The following is a 16,052-nucleotide window of genomic DNA, read 5'->3' on the forward strand; positions in this document are numbered from 1 at the left end:
CACTGTCTTCCCGTTTTTCTTTTTCCTCCTCTTTTCATTCGCGAAGGGCCGTTTCAGCGTTGGCGCTTGACGTTTCGCTGGCCTGCACGCACACATTCGTACGCTGTTTACGTTTCGATGAGACCTATATAGGTCCTATACAGTGAGCATAGCATGTGAGATTTGTATCTACGCCAGTTTTACCCGTCTCAATACACAGCTCCTTGAACTGTGCAAGTGGGAGGTGGGGGAACAGGTTTGTTTTCTCGTTCGTCCTGTGAGGTGTAGCAGCAGTACCGAGATAGAAGACGGGAAACTTCCTTTTTCCTCGGTTGTGGTCGGTAGAACATGGTAAAAACCAGAATGATCACCAAACATTGTCCCGAGTGTGAGGTGCAGGTGGCGATTGCGTCGAAGAAATGTTCCTGTGGCCATATGTTCAGCATGAAATCATCGAGCGCTTACGAGCCCCCGTCGAGAACGAAAACGAGCTCGAAGCGAAAAGCAGCTCAAGCGGCCGCGGCTGCCGCTGCTGCTGCCTCTTCGTCCAGCGATAGCCGGAAAGGGTCAGCATCCGGGCAGGTGCAGCGTCGTCGAACCAGCCGAGTACGACGGGAGAAACCCAACTACTACGACTCCCTGCAGTACGAAAAGAAAAAGAAAAAGACTAAGGTCTGTTCGGGGGTAGTTTCTCTTTGCTAGAGCATCGCATTTCATGGTTCTTGTTCCGTTTCAATCCACAGAAATCGTCCAAAGCCTCTCTATTCAAAGGCAAAGAACCGAAGCAGACACAGCTCATTACGGCCAAAGAAACGCAGGTGGCCCGTGCTTCTCGGCATGCTAATCGACGTGCGAAGAAGGAAGAAATCGACGGTGGAGGGGATCTTGCGGCCAAGTAAGACATGGGCAGCCGACGATTAGTGCGTCATGAACTAACGTTGGTTATCCTTTCAATTACAGGTTGCCATTAGACAAGCAGGAAGTGGCCGCTATAATACTCTCAGAAATCAATCGAAAAATCGGTTCCGTCGTGTGGACCCAACCATAGGGCACTGGCTCTATCCGTAACCGTAACTTGTACAGTATAGAAATCATACCAATAGGATAAGAAACCGCAGATAAATAAACGTCGTACAGCTGACTGCCCGTGGAATCACTGTCCCGTTGTATTGCTGTAGGCTGGTTGTTCCATTCAGCGTACGTCAGCGGTTACCTTGGCAACGGAAAGGCTACAACATCGCAGGCTGGTCACATTTTCGCTGTTTCATACAAAACGCCTTTCGCTCTCAGAAACGGAGCACTCCACCATTCAATATCTCACTCCTGAGAGCGCCAGGTTCGACTGAAAGCCCTCCCGGGGGGCCTGTAGTCCTTTGCCCGAAAGTGGGTCAGTTTTATACCATCGCTAGTATTGGCGAGTGACGGTGGTGCGTTTAAACGAGAGTGCGGTCTTTAAATGTGAGCTCTTTATAGTGTTCGAACTTGCACTGCGTTACTGCAAGCTTGTTGTGTGCTGCAATTCTTAGCGAGGAACGCTTTTCCGTCGATCCATTCGGAAATGGGTACCGAGGTGGATGGGGCCGTTCTGAAACGGACACAGAGTTCACTGGGGAAATTCGTGAAACGACCCGCACTGACCGAGAAGCTGCTTCGCAAACCACCGTTTCGGTTTCTTCACGACGTAGTTCACGCGGTACGGCATACTTTTGCTTGCTCCCATACCTGCTACCGCCGCTCGTTATCAATCGATAACGCCGTCACCTAGTTAAATGCGACGACATTTAGTGCACACTTTGTAGCTCATAATTTATTGCTCTTCAATACTATCCTGAATCGTAGATCGTACGTGAGCATGGCCTGCTGGAAGGGCTGTACACGGCTGATGAGCTGAATTCGGACAACATCAAGGATCGCGATTCGAAAATGGCGTTTTTGCAGAAGCTCATTGACGTCGTTAGTAAGTATTTAAGCGCCACCAGAACCCACGCCGCCCGAAGCAGCGTGGTCTGGAGCGTTCAAACGGGATGTTTGATGGGGGGGAGGGACGGGACTTAAAAATGTTGTTTATTTGGCATCAATCGACACGGCACGGGTTGCTGTTAGAGACGCTTTAGGGTACAGGCAGCTCCGTCATGAGCAAACCAACGTGCTCGATGAGAATACACAACTCACTCCCCTTTGCCGAGTAATGCCGGTCTGTAGTGCGATTGAATCCAGCAACAACGGCACACGGTACTGCTGATAGGGATCAGTTCAGGTTTCGCTTTTCGTTTCGTTGACCTTGCAAGCACCTCGAGCCAGATGACCCACGTCCAGCACACAGTGGACCCGTTGTGTGGTCAGTCAACGTATGGCGGCGTATCGAGTATCGATTTTCATTTTCCGTCACACTTTCCCACGTGTCGCAATGTTTTATTCAACTCCATTAGTAGTAACTGAAACGAACTGAGTTCATTCAAATTAGCATAGGGTGCATAAGAGGACCATGAATGATGATGGGCAAATGGAAAAGTTTAACCAGCTTCACCTTTTTACCCTGCAGAGTTACTTACCGATCGTGATCTAAAGGTTCGTCCCTCGAAGGTGGTTGCCGGGCTGGAGGTAGAACGTACCAACGAGCTCCTGCAGGCACTTGGCTATGCACTGGAGCAGAAGCTTAGCAGTGCTGACATCGTACGCCAGTATCTCGCCGTATCTGGCCCAGAGACCCTAGCATCTAAAAACCCCACAGTAGCTAATGGGACTGGAGCATCGGAATCGCAACAAGCTCGAAAAGAACCTGCTAAGGATCGATCGAAGGACAAGGAACCGGCAGGAGTGGATAAACGAAAAGATCGAAGTTCTAAACCGAAAGAGAAAGAAGCTGCCAGAAATGGAATATCTGCGGTAGCGGTGGATGTAAAGGCCAGCGATGGAAAGGGAAAGAGTAAAGTGCAAAATGGTGGAGTCAAGGTATCGAACGACCCAAAAAGGAAGGTTGACAAACCGGCCAAAGGGAAGGATAAAGAGCGATCTCTTAAACGGATACCCTCGATACCGGAAGAGCAGCAGCCCGTTCCACCCCAGACACCAACCGTCAAGGATCGGCCAAGTCATGATGTGGCGCCCAACAGTGCTGGGAACGGTGTCGAAACATTAACGAACGGCAAACAATCAAATGAGCGAAGGAAACGACGAGATTCGTACAAGGAATCGGTTGAGCTGGGTCCAGCGCCGCAGGAAGATGAAGCGAAAGGTGGTTCGCTTACGATGGAAGAAGAAAATGAACGGCACCGCAAACAGAACGGTACCGGAAGTAACAGCAGCAGTCGACGATCATCGCTTAAGAAACAGAATAGCCTGACGCCCAGCGAGAATAACGCGCTGTCGGAGATGAATCAATTCAATGGGCTGGAAAACTCCCCTGGTCCGAGCCGACAGGATAGTGGTACCGGAGTTGATCCACCACCGGCGATCGGCACAGCACGACCAGCACCAGATACGATCGAAATAGCCACGATGCCAGAACAAATGGCGGCAGGAGGTGGTAACACGGTTACCACGGTGGACCCTTTAATAGCTGCACCTGAAAGCAATTCCCGAGGTGTCGTTACCGGGAAACCACCGATGCACCGGCAGCAATCGGTTGAGACGGTACTGCGACCAAGAACCAGCCTAAGGCCACCGAGCGTACGACCACCTTCGGCTCGACCTGGCGCCCCACGACGGAAGGAGAAGAATGTCGAAGTGATTCTGCAACCGAATGAAATGCAAAAGCTGGGCGACATCAACGTCAAGATGGAGGTGTTCAATAGTGAGCTGTTGGATGATGATGGGGAGAACTTGATCGTCATCGAGGATCCCATCAGTACGGTCGATGATGTGTACGGTGGTATCGGTGGCGTCGGAGCGATCGGCAGCGCTGGTATGACGGATGGAGATGAACTCAGCACTCAGCACCTCGGGCAGCAGGGACAGGGTCAGGAGGAACATCAGGGCCATCTGGTGCAGCAGATACTGGAAACGCAGAAAGAATTCTCCAACCACGCAAACCATGACGGTGAACTGCTGCGTAAGCCCCAAGACACGGTAAAGTAGAGAACAGGCGAAAAAATCTTTCTTTTCCAGAGATTGTCTTACTCCCTTTTTTGCACTCAACGACCCATTTTAGGATTGGTCCATCGGGCAGCGTCAATCTTCAGTGAAGCAAATGGAACTGCTACGTGAATCAATCCAGAAGCTCACACGATCCGTGAATCCACTTGGGAAGCTGATGGATTTTATCCAGGAAGACGTTGACTCTATGGAACGTGAGTTGGCCAACTGGCAGCAAATCTATTCGCGCTCGATCGTGGAGCTGAACAAGGAACGAAGGTAATAAGCTCATTGTACCGAGATAGCAAAATCATGACCGTTGGCGTTTCTGCTTCTTCCAGTGCCACGGAAAATGCGATCGAGCCGCTGAAGCATCAGCTATCGCAAATCGAGGTCAGCATAAAGGAATATCGTGAAATGATTGATTCAACACGGGCCACCATTTTGCAGAACGAACAGAAGATCGAACGCTTGTACATGACCGAACTATAGAACAGAAATCCAACCGGTCCGGTGGCAACATGCGACACATGCTGCTGAAGCCGTGCTGCGGTTACTTGCGGAACCCATTCAGACTAAAATTCCTTGTCTTGTTACTTTGTAAATCACATAAACCTTCAACGGAACGACATCCTGGGGACGTAGCGCTAACTTATCCACAGATGAGTAATTTAAGCGCGTAGATTATGATAATGAAGACGTAATGTTTGACGGAACAGTTTGTTTTTGGTTAAACATTGTTTAGATATTTTATTTCCATCTGTTTCACAATTCATCAATTCCCGCATTACTCTTCTTCAGTCCTATGTTACAACACTATATCCTCGTTCTTTCCTCAACTAAATCTGCTCATTACATCGTATCTGGTTCGTGTGCTTTTGGTGGTTTCACCGATACTGAAATTCTGCTATTCATCTTTACAGTATATACAGACACACGCACGTTTCCACGATGGCCTTTCTCTATCAGCTCTCTCCTCTTTTTATTTGACGATTCTTTCTTTTCGTTATATTATCCATTATTATACATACACATTTACACGGTTAAGGCTCATTTAGTGTTTTAGGGTAGTGAGGACGATATAGACGGCGACAGATTGAGCGGAGCATCGTTATGCTAGTGTTTGCTCCTATTAGCTCCGATGTAGGAGAACTATCGGAGAAAAAGAAGAGATTGGCTGCAAATGAAAATCCTCAACTTTTACGCAACCCGAATGAAATCCGTGTGGTTCGTCCAGCTGGATCTGGAAACTAATTCCTCAATTGTAGTAGAGTCAGTCGGATTTTTACCGCCCGTTCCACGGATTCTATTAGTTTTTTTTAACGGTGATACTTTTAATAAATCGGATAAACCTTCTCTAAGAACCAATAACAGTAGCTTAAGTAAAACGCTTAAATGATATCACAATTTTGATACAGCATGAGCTACCACCCATCGCCAGCATTCATTCGCGGTTGGTTCTTCCGTGATTTAGCTGAGCACCTTCTTATCGGTCAACTCCATCCAACGTAACGTAGTGATGAAGCGATTGTTTGTCTTACAAAGAAACCAAACCTCAAACGTATGATTGAGTATAACAAGATTTACAACTCTCATTGGGTTTCCAATAAGATTACCTCGTCCTTTAGTTGTTCTGTGTAGTGTCTGGTCGCAGCATGTGATCTTCCTTACGGTCTCTTGCATATTGATCGCGAACTACCCTTTTTCCCGTCAATACTCGTTGTTCACTTTCACTTTATGCTTGATGAGTCACTTGGTCGCAACTTTCATCATGATTGCATCTCTTATCATTCGCCGGTATCACTATGTAATCTCTCTCTTGTTTTGTTCGAAGTTTCGCTCTTTCGTTTCCTCTTCATTCTCTCCCTCGATATGTACGATGATGAATGGATGTTTGGATGGTATTTTTCTATAATGTATACGCGCTTAAAACATATCGTAAAACCCCTAATGTAAGCGAATCCGGAGCATTATTGTTGCTTCAGATCATCTCCCAAATGGACGCGGATAACAGAAGCGACGCCGATAGCGTTCTCTTACGGTCAATGGTGTTGGGTTGGCAGGTGTTTGGATTGGTTGGTGTCTGAAGTACCAATTAACACCCTCGCTTCTCCATTTGGTTGCAAAAGATCACTCTATCTCTGCTACCAACCCATCTACATTTTCCGTACGCTAGGCTCTGTCGCTAGCTCACATGATTTTGCATGCTAGCGCGTGTAAGCGAAAGTCGATCGTTTCAAGTTAGGCTCGTGTGCTCACGATCCTGCCGTGAATCATATCTCCGATTGGTCTAATCGACGCAAGCCGATGACGCATTCCCGACACGTTTGTCACACTTTCTTGCAGTCGCCAACCGAATCCCTAAATGACGTTATTGACGTGTTAAAATTGTGAATGGTCCACGGTCGACGGTCGTGCGAGCAAACGAATAACACATGCCATGCTTTATCGTCTGCTCTGGAGTACTCGGTATGTAAAATTCTATGCGAAATAATGATTGTGCAAATGATAGAAAAGAATATTGCAGCCAGAGAGACTACTCTACATCAATACAAATCTGAAGCAGAAGCTCCGTTGTAAACAGTTCGCGGATTATGCGTAGTAACGAAAGAAAGCCAAAGCGTACGGTACCATTTAATACTTGGTAAAATCGTGCCCGACCGATTGATTGTTTCAGCATATACGTGTATATGTATTTATATGTATCTTACTTGTTCGATACCGTAGATCAAACGCAACTACTGTTTGATTCCGACACTTAGCACTCGGTGGACCAAGCAGACAACAGCACGCGGTTAGCATGATTTTCCATTTCGTTGCTGGGCAAGCGATATAATGTTTTGGGCACGATTGCCGTCCATAGCTGGACCGACATGAGAATCAACAATTGTACCATACGGATGGGTCGTGACCGTAAGCATGCAAATATTTGCAATGCTCACCCTCAAAAACTGTTTACCTTTGGTTTGAATAAGGTAGGGGTACCTTATTCCAAAAATAGCATGCCTGCGATTGTCGACTCTTTGCTAGGCAAATGGAAAATGACGGATGGAGATGGACAATAATGGCCATCAGTAGACCGTACGGTAGAGTTCAATGTTGCTTTGTACCTTCGATCATCCTTACCGGGATCGGCGTCAGGAGTGCTGTTCTGCTGTTTCGCCTTCCTGCTGCTAGTCGCCGGCCACGGAGCACCAATCTGCCAACTAGGTCACCGAGTGTGCCCTTCAATCCAGCACCGATCATCCGCGACGGTCGACGGTAGTATCGAGAGAAAATAGCACGCCAATGTTGGTTGCAGTGCACTAGCTGCAGCTCATAATTGTTGCTGGTGCGAAGGATGTGATCCTTCAGCAAGCGATAGTCACCGTCATCATTAGCGCCAGTGCTGCTGCTGCTGCTGCTGGTACTGCTGCCCGTTTCGCAATCTTCATCTTCATCGCTGTTCAGACGCATCGGTAGATGCTACAACTCGAACAGTTCGTCCTGCTGGCGCTCGAGCTTTTGCAGCGAACTCTGCACACGCTTGCCCTGCGTCATCACAATCAATTGGCTAGTATCGGACGCTGCACTGCCCGAGGAACTTTGCCGCTTATGGTGAGTCGTTGCCGTACCGGCCGCACTCGAGCTCGGCAGATGATAGTGGTACTGCTGATAGGACGATATCGAGGACGAAGACGATGCGTTCGAGTAGGCACGCGGTTTCGAATAGTAGCCACTGCTGCCACTCCCGCTCGCGGCACCGGAAGAGGAGGAGATGAACAGGTTGTCGTCGCTCTGGCTACTGGTCACGAAGTCACTGTTGCGCTGCACCTCCGCAATGCACTTTCGGGTAGTCGCTATCGAGCTATCGATTTTGCCGAGAAATTCTTCCAGATTTTTACGACTCTCCTCCTCCGGTGACACGACCAGCGGTGACCCTTCGTAGCCGTTATCGTCGGAGCTGATGCTGCTGCTGGCCGTGTGGTGATGATGGTGGTGGTTGTTATTGTTGTTGTTATTGTGATTACTGACGATGCTGTTTGTGCTTCCACTGGCACCTGCTCCTCCGAGCGGTGCCGCCATGGTAGCGGCACGGGCTGCTAGAGTGTTTGGACGTATGATTGCATCGGGATCTTTCGGGTAGTGGGGCGAATCTTTCGCCACCGGTACCATAAGGAACGGTCGTAGGAAGATGGTATCCGTCGGTAACAGCCTGTTGACGCGTCTTATTTGTTCCATCTAAAAGGGAATAAATGAATAAAGTGTGAGACAAGCTGATGCGCACCACCTGGGATGCCTTGCTTGCAGTGGACGACACTTACACTGCAACCATATTTGAGGGCAAGGCCTTGTAGCGTATCCGTTCGCTCGACTTCATGCCGGATAAGCGCATCCGTCGATAAGGCGGCTGTTGCGGGGCTGCGGCTACCACCGGATATGCTGCCGTACTTCTTGAGCGAGCGTGCCGACTCCCTTATCGATTGCTTCTCGCCAAACATGGTCTCATCTTCCATTCCGCCGTCCGACACCAACTTTACGAACTGTGTGCCAAGAGAAGAGGAGAAACGAAAAGCGCAAACCATTAACACTTCACTCCTTTACGGTGGTTCTTTGCCAAAGCCTGCTAAGATTATCCACGGCCTGCACTTTCTTCACATATCGCGCACACGACAAGTGTATTTTGGGATTTTCATGTTTACCTCAGGATTATCAAACAACAGCCACCCCCTTCGTTGTGGGATGCACAAGTGTAACTTTGCCGAGTCAGCAAATCGTGGGCCGAAGGCGTAGGGCGCACATCTTTGCGGACGGGGCGTAATAAAACAATATACCTCCCACCTAATGCTCGTGCAATATGGACCGAAATGTAGCAGCTTTCGCACCCTTTCACTACGAGTTGCTGCAGCAGTAGCAGCCACTTTCCTTCACGGCACCTTTAGATTTTCCCAACGAAATGTGACAGCTGACGAGATCGGGAAAGCGTCAGTCTATGTGTGTGTAAGTACGTGAGTGTGTGTTTGTGCTCGAGCGATGTTGTGTCAACCGCAGGAGAAGGAGAGGCATTCAATTAGATAAAAGTATCTTCTCGCAGAGCCGTCGACGAGAAACAAAACGGCATTGCGCGGTTTCGCGGGTTTGCGAACCACATCGCGGGCGAACGAAGAGCGGGCCGTGAAGCAGTGAAACCACGATCGTAAACAAGTAGTTTTGTCGGATGGTCGATTAAAATCTCGTCGATTAACTGAGCGAGAACGAAAACACAAATCCTGCCGTTTGCATCCAGCGAATTAAAGGAAATATAGCGGAAAAGCGAATCCTTGGGTAATTTGTCACGTTACACAAACATGTTACCATACCGATTCTATTTTTGCGTTAAAATGCAAATTCCTTATCGGGTGCAGTGAAGCAAAAAGTATACAAAGGAATTTCGTTTTCATGCTCACTCACGTTTTGCACAAAACCGTGGGGGGAAGGAGGGTGTAATGACTTGTACGGTAGCTAATTGCCGTGCCTTTTCCTATACTCAACGACGACGCATGATAAGCGACCGTTCGTTCGACCCATTATCGCGCATCTTCGTAGCAACGCTCGCGGTCAAGCGCCGGAATCAGCGCCGAGAGTCAATTATCGAAGCGACCTTGTGATCTCTACGCATTTTTCACATTCGTTCACAAGCAGTCCACAACGGCAACGCCGTGGATGATCACGGGAGTAGCGTAGTAAAACGTAACACTTTGTCTAAAACGTATGCAGCTCATTGCGAATAACGTTAACCTGATTGCCTAATTTAGAGGCCATGGAAAACACGATTGGCTAATGGGCGTGATTCGCAAAACGTTCCCTTTTCTCCATCCGAATCCGAAAAAGCAGATGACTCAATTCAACGCTTTCCTAGCCTACTGCCGCTGAAGGTCTATTCGCAACTCATTTCCACCGGCGCAGGCTCCATTCGTCACGCGATCAGCACACCGCTTGGAAAAACCATAGGAGCAGCTGGTTGGCGTACCGAATGTACCGTGCTGCAGGCTGGCCTCCTGGCTGGCTGGCGTGCTGGCGTTTCCTTTGGAAGCGAACCACCACGAATTTGATGACGGTGATGTTGCATTGCCTCATGCAGTCGACGATCGCCGTGCGCACGCTTACGAATGTACGCAAACATTTCATAACATCACGGAGGAGCTGGTAAAGGGTTTGCCGTTGGCGGAACTACCACCCCGAGGTGCGATAGCGATCGTTGACCGCGCGAGATTGCTGCGGCTGCGGTAGAAATCGAACCGGATCGAAAATGGCCCCGCTATTTTCCCACCGAAAACCTCTTACCTTGACGTACGATCTCCAGTTTTTGTACTTTTTCATCAGATCATTCATCGTTTCGAGACTCATCGTTGTTCCTCCTAGCAACCGACCGCGGTGACGGGAACGGGTTGCGACGGCTTCGAGTGGCTAGCGAGATGATGAAACGTGCTCCTCTTCTGGTGTCGTCGTTGGTTCCCGGGTGGGAAGATACACGAGATGGTTCTATGCACAATGTAGCTGTATGCGTATCTGTCTCTGGATTTGCCTAATAAATCACGTTTATCCAACGACCACTCAGCGCTAGACGACTGCCACGGAATAGGGTCTTTACCGAGGGGGTTACCGGTTGTGCTGACAATTCCCGGGATTTCCGCCCTCTCCCCGGGGATGTTTTTGCCTCGTTTCCTTCTCAGCTGCGTGATGCAGTCGGTAGCTGGACGAATGGAATTTATGCACATAAAGAAGATAGCCCGGGAACGTTTGCAGCACCGGCTGGTCGCTTCGTGTCGAAACCCTCCTATCACCTCACCCAATGTTATCACGAATCAACAATCCTCGCGAATAATCAACAATTTCACCGATCTCCCGACTCCGTCCGAGCGTTTCAACGCAAATTCTTTATATTTCACCTGGTAACTTGGCAACAACAAGGCCGGAACAAAGCAAAACGTAAAACACTCGCATAAAACACGACCCTCAGCGATTCAGTTTCGTCGAAATTCGAAGCAACAGGTTCGAGTTTCGACTCCCAAGCAATTCAAATTATACATTCCACACTGAAAACGGAACACCGTAACCACTTCACGAGGAGTGCGCTTATCAACCGACACACAAATAAGCGACCCGCGGCGAGTGTTGTCAAAATCTCGCAAACCGAAGGACGAACTCACAGTACACTTTGATGCTGTGCGTGCGGATTAGCCAAGAATGACTAATCGAACCGACCATCCTCAGTGGCCAGCCCCGGGGGTCGTTGATGGCCGATGGTGTTTCTATGCGCTTCCTGGTGAACAACGAACACGCGAGACCAACTTTTCGCACTTGCACTTGCTTTTCTCGATTTGCTTTGTGCTCCGGCTGATCGTCATCATCAGCAGAGCTGCTGCTGGGAGGAAACCACGAAACAGCGCGAGCGAACTCGCGGACGCAGCTTCTCTTGGCGATTTGGACTGTGCGAGCGAATCTTCGCGGAACGATTAGCGCGTGAGCGATCGCGCTCGCGTCGACAACCCTCTTGGAAACCGGAGGGGGTGGGGATCGCGTATGCAAATGGCTAGAACAGGCTGAAGCAGCTGATTCAAGTGCGTGCGTGACTCGGAGCGGAGCGGAGAGAGTAAGATGAGTAGGTACCGTGAGCGGGAGCATAATCGTGCTGTTCATGTTTTGTTTTCTCTTTTCAGCCTGCTTGCTCAAACAGTGGGAATGATTATAGTATCACGCAACGCAAGCCTGGCCTTTGCAGTGATAAGTGGATAAGTACGGAATTTGTCGGTTGAAGAACCGCAGGAAACATGCTCGCGTGAATACCGCATTTGCCGACGGTTATCACTGCTCGTGAGTTCTTAATTTTGCTAGGAAAAAATCAAATAGACCAAAGGTGCTGGGTTCTATCGAGCTGTAGTAAAGCTTAGTGCTCTGGGTATGCAGCGCACTGTTATTCCGGAGAAGAGATAACGCTAGTCTACGTAGCTTGTCCGGTCTGATAGCGTAATAAAACAAGAAAACGGTGTTTGTCATATCTTGGCGTTTTAAATAAAACGGGTTGCGACATTCGTGGACACTTTTGGAAACGCAATGAGACGATGGTTTTGAGGTCAGTCGCTGCTAATTTGTTCCTCTTTCTTTTCCAACATTGTGGGTATTCGGTTTATTTGTTTCACCTTCGTTCGCACAGTCACGCAAAAAAAAAACTTATCAGCTAAAAACAAAGGATTGTAAAGGAAACAGATACAACATCTATTATCCCGGATTTGATACCAGCTGTTTCACTCGCAGCTGATTCAGCACACGTTGCTGCCCTATCGATCTGTTCGGTTTGGTTCGTCGGTGATTGGTACGTCTAGAGAAAGGCAGATAAAAACGAAAACATTACTCAGTCATTCCAAGCGTTAAAAGGGAGCACATTAAGCGCACAAAGGGAGTACATACTTTTGCCATCGCAGGCGACAATCTTCACTTTGTCTACCTTCGCGAACTCGTGCACCTCCCGGAACTCGACGTCGTTCAGCATCAGCGTCCAGACGTTATCGCAAAAGCGGTAGGTGTTCAGTTTGCCCGCTTTAAACGTGACCCTCGACTTAACGCGGTTCGAGAGGGCCGCATTGATAGATTTGTCGAACTGTATCAACACCCGGCCGGAGAGATGAGGAGTAATTTGTCCATACTGCAAGTGAGAAACCAAGATAAAGTTAACTTTCCGTGCTGTTTTAGGCGCCCAAACGCCCATAAACATATGTTTGTTTACCTGAAGCATCTCGTCTAGCGTTTCCTGTAGCATACACCCCAGCGTAGTGTTGCGATACAGCTGATAAGACATGTTTGTAGATCCGAAATTCCTGTGAGGATCGAGATTTACCAAACAGTTTGATGAAAAACGACGGGAAAAACCAAACAGAGCGGACACGGAAAATCCGAGGAAAACAAGAGCAACTGTCAGTTAGGTGTTGCCCATGCAGCGACATAAATTCACTTCGAAGCCCGTTTACGAGACCTGCTTCAGCTCTCAAGCAGCCAGTATTTTATAGCACGTTTGAATCGACCGTTTTTCTCATAAATCTTTTTAAATTCTCGTAATTCTACTGCAGAAATTTTTAACGTAGTTTGAGCAAAGCTCCCCGCGAGAATTTTCATTTATCGTCTGGAAGGAGCTTCATATCTTCGCCTCTTAAATAAAACCTCCATGGACATTTTCGGGTTGAGGACTCATGGACGCATTGAGACGATGATTTTGAGATCAGTAGCTGCTGCTTGAAAGTAAATAGTTCCTCTTTTTTAACACGGTGGGTATACGGTTTATTTGTTTCACTTTCGTTCGCACAAGCACGCAAACATACTTATCAACTAAAAACAAAGGAAATAATACAAAACAATTGTAAAGGAAACAGATGCAACATATATTGCCCCTGATTTGATACCATATCCTCTTTTGCGTGCAGCTGAACCAGCGCACGGTGGTGCCCTATCGATCTGTTCGGTTTGGTTCTTCGGTGATCGGCACATCTAGAGAAAGAGAGATAAAAATTAAAAATATTACTCTCAGCAATTTCTAGCGTATCAATTAGCACCGAAAGCACTTACTTTTGCCATCACAGGCAACAATTTTCACTTTGTCTACCTTCGCGAACTCGTGCACCTCCCGGAACTCGACGTCGTTCAGCATCAGCGTCCAGACGTTATCGCAAAAGCGGTAAGTGTTCAGTTTGCCGGCCTTAAACGTGACTCGCGATTTGACGCGGTTCGAGAGGGCCGCATTGATAGATTTGTCGAACTGTACCAACACCCGACTGAACAGATGAGGAGTAATTTGTCCATACTGCAAGCGATCGCTCAAGCCACCAAGATCAAGTTAACTTATGTTTATCCATGAGCCCATACGTTTGTTTACCTGAAGCAGCTCGTCGAGCGTTTCCTGTAGCATACAGCCCAGCGTGGTGTTGCGATACAGCTGATAAGACATCTTTATGGAGCAGAGATGACGACGGAGCTCAACGAATTGATGAAAAACGACGCTAAAACCAAGCAGAACGGGCACGGAAAGTCCGCGGAAAACAAGAGCAACTGCAGTTGACTCAGCAAGCGGCGACCCAAACTTCGCCGTTTACGAACTCTGCTTCAGCGCTTATGCAGTCATTGTTTTATAGCACATTTGAATCTGCCGTTTCCTTGAAAGTCGTAAATCTCTTGAAAAATATAAAAAAGTACAAGAAAAATGAAGGATGTAGCAATTTGTTTTATTTTATTAATGTGTTTCAATTTTAGAAACAATTCAATTACAAAAATTATACCCTTCGATGACAGATTTTCGCGGGTTTTATGGTTTCATGGTCAAAGCCGAAGCGAAGACATCGCAAGACTGTTGAATAAACCCATTTTGTGCAACGGATTGAGCATGACCAGCAAAGAGCATAACAAACCTATAAAATGCGTTTACTAATGTTTCCAGTGTTAGTTTGATTTAGGTATGACGGTTTTTTAAAAATACGAATAGTATTTATTCAATTATCTAACGAATCAGCGTAGCAGAGTACCAGAGCTGAATGTAATGTTCACATACGAGAAATCTCTGCAAACAGCGTGATATTTGAAACCTTTACTCTGTATTCGAGCTCCATTTTTGATTTTCTAATGAATCACATCGATTAAAAAGAAACCATTTAAAACCCCAGGAAGGGAGATTTTTAAACTGTGTACCGTATTCATGCAACTTAATTTCCGAAAAAAAAACACATCAACCATCCGCGTGGTGGCAGCGTGTTACGATATGGTTCAGTTAAAAAGGATTAAGTTACTGCCGTGCATCACGACGGTGATCAATCTCATAACAACCTCCGTTGTGCAGCGTCCAGCGTAGCGGCCACCTTCATCGCTGCACTTCGTTCGATCAAGCATCGTCTGTTTGCCGATGGCAAATCATAAATATGTGCATTTGTAGCCCCTCCCAGGGGCCATTTGCCGTAATAGGACACCCGCGCACGCCTCAGACACACCTTTGAGAGGAACGGTTTTGTATGCTGATGGAACGCTGGCCTGGCTGCCCGCGGACAGGACAGTCCATTACTTTACCGGCAGTTCATTTCACCGACCATTGGGAGCAAATACCGATTTCGGTGTCTTGGGAAAATATTTGTCCCTTGGCTGGCGGCTATGGGGGAGAATCGGAATATTTGGTGAGTGATTAAAAATAAACGAAAATATATTCCCCGATCGATCCCCACGTTTCTCCGATCCGATCGAGGGATCGAGCCGGTAATAGCACAGGCGTGCCGTCCCGTTTTCGATTCGTCGGGGACATGGGGTCCATTCCCGGGGAAAGGAAGGCAAATTGGAAATAGAAAGGAGAGGCAAAAAACAATCGGAAATTCTTCTCGGGCGAGATATTGGCTTACCTTTTGCGTGCTCTTGTGTTCTCGTCAAACCACGCCACCACCACTGAGGTTCTGGCTGGCTACCGGAGATGCGGGATGTTTATTTTGGTCCATAACTGTCAACCTACAACCCCCGCCTCCACCGTGGTGTGCCGTGAAGCTACTGGCCGAGGCACGTAGGATCAGCAGGCTCGGTGGTAATGAAGAACGCAGAACGATCACACGGTTCGATGGAATTAATGACGTTGACAGAAGGAACGCGATGTCGGTTGTTGGTCGTCGTCGGTTGGTTTCTTCTTCCTTGGGATAGGCAACTTCCAGTTCCCCAAAAGGCGGTGAGCGTGAGACAGACTCCCTTTTTGGGGGGTTATCCACCATCCGCCAAGTCCTTTTGGTGCGGGAATCTTGGGAGGAAAAATGAAAAACCTCAACAACACCTTCCTCCCTCTCGCACGCACGAAAGAACCGACGTCACGGCCTCCTTCGTCGTCTGTCCGTCTCACTCCGCCTGGCTGGTCGTTATTTTCCTTTTAATTGAAATTGATGGCTTGTTGGTGTTCCGGCGTGCGGCGTGGTATCTCCTTCTCCGCTGGCGGTGGAAACAATCGTTGCCGAAAACGGTTTGGCCGAGGCCGT

General features: G+C 48.1%; 5 protein-coding genes across 7 annotated transcripts; 2 read left to right on the plus strand and 3 right to left on the minus strand.

Moving 5' to 3' along the window:
* The first annotated feature begins 10 nt into the window (after nt 1-10).
* On the plus strand, nt 11-1,081 carry LOC125949430 (UPF0547 protein C16orf87 homolog). The gene is made up of 3 exons (XM_049676436.1): nt 11-651; nt 723-874; nt 940-1,081. The coding sequence occupies exons 1-3, from the start codon at nt 328-330 to the stop codon at nt 1,025-1,027; spliced, it is 564 nt and encodes a 187-aa protein (XP_049532393.1). The 5' UTR covers nt 11-327; the 3' UTR covers nt 1,028-1,081.
* Nucleotides 1,082-1,537: 456 nt separating this feature from the next.
* Nucleotides 1,538-4,547, plus strand: LOC125949284 (TRAF3-interacting protein 1). The gene is made up of 5 exons (XM_049676189.1): nt 1,538-1,672; nt 1,819-1,936; nt 2,522-4,047; nt 4,130-4,332; nt 4,395-4,547. Exons 1-5 carry the CDS (start codon nt 1,538-1,540, stop codon nt 4,543-4,545), a joined length of 2,133 nt encoding a protein of 710 aa, XP_049532146.1. The 3' UTR covers nt 4,546-4,547.
* A 233-nt stretch (nt 4,548-4,780) lies between these two features.
* LOC125949368 (lysM and putative peptidoglycan-binding domain-containing protein 2) lies at nt 4,781-11,953 on the minus strand. 2 transcript variants are annotated; one of them, XM_049676335.1, is made up of 3 exons: nt 10,357-11,953; nt 8,358-8,576; nt 4,781-8,274 (listed from the first exon to the last, which is right to left on the minus strand). In XM_049676335.1, exons 1-3 carry the CDS (start codon nt 10,417-10,419, stop codon nt 7,519-7,521), a joined length of 1,038 nt encoding a protein of 345 aa, XP_049532292.1. In that variant the 5' UTR covers nt 10,420-11,953; the 3' UTR covers nt 4,781-7,518. The 2 variants fall into 2 exon arrangements, with proteins under 2 accessions (XP_049532292.1, XP_049532293.1); XM_049676336.1 differs by lacking the exon at nt 10,357-11,953 and adding an exon at nt 8,736-8,998 and having other exon boundaries at nt 4,784-8,274.
* Nucleotides 11,954-12,061: 108 nt separating this feature from the next.
* On the minus strand, nt 12,062-14,104 carry LOC125949453 (transcription initiation factor IIA subunit 2-like). 2 transcript variants are annotated; one of them, XR_007468665.1, is made up of 4 exons: nt 13,937-14,104; nt 13,630-13,864; nt 13,358-13,551; nt 12,062-12,212 (listed from the first exon to the last, which is right to left on the minus strand). XR_007468665.1 is itself a non-coding variant. In XM_049676464.1 (3 exons), exons 1-3 carry the CDS (start codon nt 14,006-14,008, stop codon nt 13,511-13,513), a joined length of 348 nt encoding a protein of 115 aa, XP_049532421.1. In that variant the 5' UTR covers nt 14,009-14,104; the 3' UTR covers nt 13,323-13,510. The 2 variants fall into 2 exon arrangements, 1 of the variants encoding a protein (XP_049532421.1); XM_049676464.1 differs by lacking the exon at nt 12,062-12,212 and having other exon boundaries at nt 13,323-13,551.
* On the minus strand, nt 12,155-12,954 carry LOC125949452 (transcription initiation factor IIA subunit 2-like). Its single transcript, XM_049676463.1, has 3 exons — nt 12,797-12,954; nt 12,481-12,715; nt 12,155-12,391 (listed from the first exon to the last, which is right to left on the minus strand). The coding sequence occupies exons 1-3, from the start codon at nt 12,866-12,868 to the stop codon at nt 12,351-12,353; spliced, it is 348 nt and encodes a 115-aa protein (XP_049532420.1). The 5' UTR covers nt 12,869-12,954; the 3' UTR covers nt 12,155-12,350.
* Nucleotides 14,105-16,052: the final 1,948 nt, after the last annotated feature.

Source organism: Anopheles darlingi, chromosome 2 (assembly GCF_943734745.1).
Source record: "Anopheles darlingi chromosome 2, idAnoDarlMG_H_01, whole genome shotgun sequence".
Lineage (NCBI taxonomy): Eukaryota > Metazoa > Arthropoda > Insecta > Diptera > Culicidae > Anopheles > Anopheles darlingi.